Source organism: Apodemus sylvaticus, chromosome 6 (assembly GCF_947179515.1).
Source record: "Apodemus sylvaticus chromosome 6, mApoSyl1.1, whole genome shotgun sequence".
NCBI classification, from domain to species: domain Eukaryota; kingdom Metazoa; phylum Chordata; class Mammalia; order Rodentia; family Muridae; genus Apodemus; species Apodemus sylvaticus.
This window is the reverse complement of record NC_067477.1, coordinates 10,007,537-10,012,007: the sequence shown is the minus strand read 5'-3', so window position 1 is coordinate 10,012,007 and position 4,471 is coordinate 10,007,537. Positions and strand designations below refer to the sequence as shown.

Below are 4,471 nucleotides of genomic sequence, written 5' to 3'. Positions count from 1 at the left end.
GGGCGGGGCAAGCAGCAGGCGTCGCCCCGCCGGCCAAGTTAGTGCGCGCCCCGCCCGGCGCCGTCCGGGTCCCCGCGCCCTCCCGGCCGGGGCGCGCCGCCCGTGGCTCGGTGCGGTCCGAGCTGCACGGGAAAGCTTGCAGAACGAACGGAGAGCCGCGCGTGCGGCGGAGGTGAGCACAGGGGCGGGCACTCGGCTCCGCCTGCCTTGCCGGCCGCTCCCCACGGCCGCGCTGCCTTAAATGGGGCCGACGGCAGCGGTGGCAGCTGGCGGCGGCGCGGGCGGGCGGCGACTCCGGCGTCGGGGGGCGCGGCGGGCGGGAGGGGGGCGGGCGAGGCAGCCTGAAGTCCTGACTTCTGTCCGCGCGGCTCGGCCCCTCCGCTGCGCCCCGAGCCCCGCCCCGGCGACAGAGCGGCTTCTGTTTACTTTCGATCGAGTTTTTCCTGCTCCGGGCAGGTGCCGGGGCAGCTCAGTGCTGGCGGTCGCGCGCGTCACTCCCGCGCCTCTCTGTGGGCTGCCTGCACCCGGGAAGGGCGCGTCGGGGCGAGCGACGGCCACGGCATCCCCGGCGTGTTGACAGGCGTCCCGTTTGTACCCAGGTGATGACTGCGGCGGCATGGAGTTCCCGGAGCACGGCGTACGGCTGCTGGGCCGCCTGAGGCAGCAGCGCGAGCTGGGGTTCCTGTGCGACTGCACTGTCCTGGTGGGCGACGCGCGCTTCCCTGCGCACCGTGCTGTTCTGGCCGCGTGCAGTGTCTACTTCCATCTCTTCTACAGGGATCAGCCCGCGAGCAGCCGTGACACAGTGCGGCTCAACGGCGACATCGTCACGGTACCCGCCTTCAGCCGCCTGCTGGACTTCATGTACGAGGGCCGCCTGGACCTGCACAGCCTACCTGTCGAAGACGTCCTGGCTGCCGCCAGCTACTTACACATGTATGACATCGTCAAGGTCTGCAAAGGCAGGCTCAGAAAGAAGGACCCAGATCTGGAGACCCGTACGCTGGGGACAGAGCTTCCTGGGCAGCCACCACACCCCCTGCCTTCCTGGTCCCCTGCCTTCTGCCAATCTACACCGAAGGCCAAACCCTCATCTCTAGGGGTCAAGGCTGCCCATCCCCTGCCAACATTTGGACCTCCATCTTGGCAGGTTGCAGAGGAGTCAAGTGGGGCCCTGGACCTGTCACTGAAGCCTAGCCCAAGACCGGAACAGGTCCACCCACCCTGTCTCCTCCAGACATCCCTCTGCAGCTCCATACAGCAAGGGGCCCAGCCTCTGGTGAAGGCTGAGCAGGATTCGTTCTCAGAACAAGATAGCAGCAGCCCGCAGAGCGCGGACAGATCACCACCAGTCTGTGCTTCTGCAGCCCAAGGCCTGGCAGTGGATGTGGAGCCACTGCACATCCAAGGGCCAGGCAGCCAGCAGCTCGGGCTGCATGCAGAGCCGGTGGTGGACAGCGAAGAGCTGGCTCCCAGCAGGCACCTTTGCGTCTGCCCGCTGTGCTGCAAGCTGTTCCCCAGCACCCACGCGCTGCAGCTGCATCTCAGCGCCCACTTCCGGGAGCGGGACAGCGTCCGGACCAGGCTCTCCCCCGAGGGGGCCGTGCCCACGTGCCCCCTCTGCAGCAAGACCTTCTCCTGCACGTACACACTGAAGAGGCACGAACGGACACACTCTGGGGAGAAGCCCTATACATGCGTGCAGTGCGGCAAGAGCTTCCAGTACTCACACAACTTAAGCCGGCATGCCGTGGTGCACACGCGGGAGAAGCCCCATGCCTGCCGCTGGTGTGAGCGCCGATTCACACAGTCTGGTGACCTGTACCGCCATGTCCGCAAGTTCCACTATGGCCTGGTCAAGCCCTTGCTTGTGTGAAGTGTTTTTCTGTATCCCCAAGGTGGAGGAAGAGAAGGGGCAGGGTCTCCTGGGTGGGACTCAGGGACGGAGGAAGAAGCGCAGGCTGGTGGTAGCCCTAGCCCAAGGCTAGAAGGTTGCACCAGCCGACCAGAATGAATGATGCTGCTTCTTGGATGGGTTGCCTCCTCCTCCCCCTCAGTCCACCTTGCCCCTGAGGTTGTCCCCTGTCCAGTTAGGGGCACTTTCTTCCTCACTGTCCTCTCTAGCAAGGTTCTAGAGTGCCTGGCCCGCCCATTCCCTGGGCCACCAGTGTGAGAAAACACAGTTTTCCTCTGTCCTGGGGCTTCCCTGACCACCCTGCTGGGATGCTTGAGAGTGTCCTTGTGTGCCTAATGCTGTGATAGAATGACACACTTGTCAAGAAAGTCATTAATGCAAGTGTCTAACGGTGCACTGAGCGAGCAGGCCATTCCTGGTGAGTGACTGCAGGAGCCCCTGTTGAGAAGGCCTCAGGCACAACAAGTACCAGCAGGGGCCATGGAGACCCAGCTGGCCTTTCTCAGGAGGCATAGCTCCAGGGGGGACCCCGGGCATCATGAGGAGGGCGGCTGAAGCAGTGCTTCCCGGAGTGGCTGTCACTGGGGTGGAACTTTGGGCAAAGAAGGGGAATTCGGAAACGGATTCTCTTTCTCTCAGAAGCCACCATGTGTCTGCTAGTAGTCAAAGACCATGCAAGTGACCCCTGCAGGCTTCGTGGGGCTGGGGATGGCAGATTGTGCCTTTCGTGTTGAAGCCGAGGCTGTGTCCCAGCAGGCCTGACCCTGGGGGTCACTCTCCTGCTTTCTAAGGGTCTCCCTGGAGCTGTAGTTATTCTCAGGCTCCAAACACAAGGCCAGAGCTCGTCTGGCCTGACAGGAGGGGCATGGGTCGGGCAGCCGTCCCAGGGAGAAGGGAGGCAGATTGTCCTCCGTCATCTGCAGCCCTGGAAGGAAGGCTGGTGCCTTGGAGTGTGAAGGACTTTGTCCCCTGCCGTGGATATGGGCCACCTTGCTTTGACGACCTGCACCCCAAGCAAGCCTTGGTCATTTCAGGAGGGAGGTGGAGCAGGATGGGGTGGCCTCAGCAAGTGGTAGAGCTGCCTGAAGCCACCTGCCCTCTCCTCAGCAGGCCTGTCTGCTCATTGCGAGGGGCCCGGGGTACAGAGTCGGGCAAGTCTAAGTCACTGTCTTCTGCTAACACTTGATGTATTTATTTGTTTGCTTGGTCTGGAGTGAAGTGGCAGTTGGTCTCCCCAAGTGGACAGATCCCCTGTTCGTCTCCTAACCGTCTCTGTGCTCCCCTAATCTGTCCACGGCTGGCCTGGGAAGTTGGTGCCGGTCAGTGATGCTCCAAAACCGGAAGCCCAGGCCCAGGACAGGCTGCAGTGCAGACCTGGAGAAGAGGCAGTGCTGTCCTGGTTTCCAACTCCACCTCTGGAAAGGCTGGTGGGACCCCGTGACTTACAATTCGAGCGATCGCTCGCTCACTCCCTCATTCCACGTGTGTGTGTGTGTGTGTGTGTGTGTGTGTGTGTAGTACTACACATGCGCAGGCAGAACACCCCTGTGTTGTTGGTTTTTCCTCTAGTGCTTGCTTTCCCAGGGCAGGGAGCCTACCCTGAGTCAACACTGGACTCGTTGTCTTTGGTGCACAGTTACTGTGAAATTAACAAAGAGTAGTGCGTGACTGGTCATATATTGGTGACCAGCGTGGTTCAGTTGCGTGTATGTATGTGTCAGATATGCTACCTGCGTGGAGAGCACAGGACAGGCGCAGAAGGAGTCCAGGTGCTTTCTGCTGTGTGGGGTCCCCAGGCCAACCCGGCTACTGTTCCTGCCTGTGGTCTCACTGCTGCTCAGCCCCTGGAGGGACCTCTGGGAAGTGACTCTACAGGGCAGTTTTTCCTAGGTTTGGCTGGGATGTTTGCACAGTCCTGCTTGCCCCAGCTGCACCTAGGAACGTGCGCCGTCTTCCTGTTCTGCACATTCTGTAGGTCATGACGGCAGAGGAATAAAGCCAACTGCCGGTGAAGATGGCTGTGGTGATTCTGGGGGGGAGGGGAGTGGGCTTTGCTAAACTGGGAGTGGAGGTGGTGGACAGCCTGGGGGCTCGGTCCGAGAGACGCTCGTGCCCAGTGGGGTGAGTGGGCTGGGACAGGCAGCCTCTTCCCCCTGATGGGGAGAGGAGCCCCGGAGAGGCAAGATGACGATGATGTGAGACAGCCCAGGGTCTTAGATCTAAGACTGATTCTGTGCTTGCGGTTCTCTACCTGCTCCAAGCCGTCCAGGAAACCCCCAAACTGTGAGTCTTTTGCTCCCTCATCCCCCCCTCCACGTTACTTCACGCTTCTTTCAGGGTACAGCTGGCCCGAAGGCTTGTTCCCCCCTCCCGCTTCCCCCGCTTGGCCCGCTCCAGGCTGATGGTTTGGGGCCTAGGCCAGTTCCCCTACACCTCCACGTGCTAGACATTGCATAGGGGTGCAGATGTCCCCATGAGTCCCCCAGGCTTTATCCACCATCTTACCGGGCCCTCTGGTAGGTGGACTAGAATGACCTCAGTGTGTGATATCAGCCT

General features: G+C 61.6%; 1 protein-coding gene across 1 annotated transcript; it reads left to right on the top strand.

The window, feature by feature from the left end:
• Positions 1-3,928, top strand: Zbtb42 (zinc finger and BTB domain containing 42). Its single transcript, XM_052184917.1, has 2 exons — positions 1-172; positions 600-3,928. The coding sequence occupies exon 2, from the start codon at positions 617-619 to the stop codon at positions 1,874-1,876; it is 1,260 nt and encodes a 419-aa protein (XP_052040877.1). The 5' UTR covers positions 1-172; positions 600-616; the 3' UTR covers positions 1,877-3,928.
• Positions 3,929-4,471: the final 543 nt, after the last annotated feature.

Bases quoted from the DNA above. Each gene is read 5' to 3' on its own strand.
- Zbtb42 (XM_052184917.1), top strand. From the start codon at position 617: ATGGAGTTCCCGGAGCACGGCGTACGGCTGCTGGGCCGCCTGAGGCAG.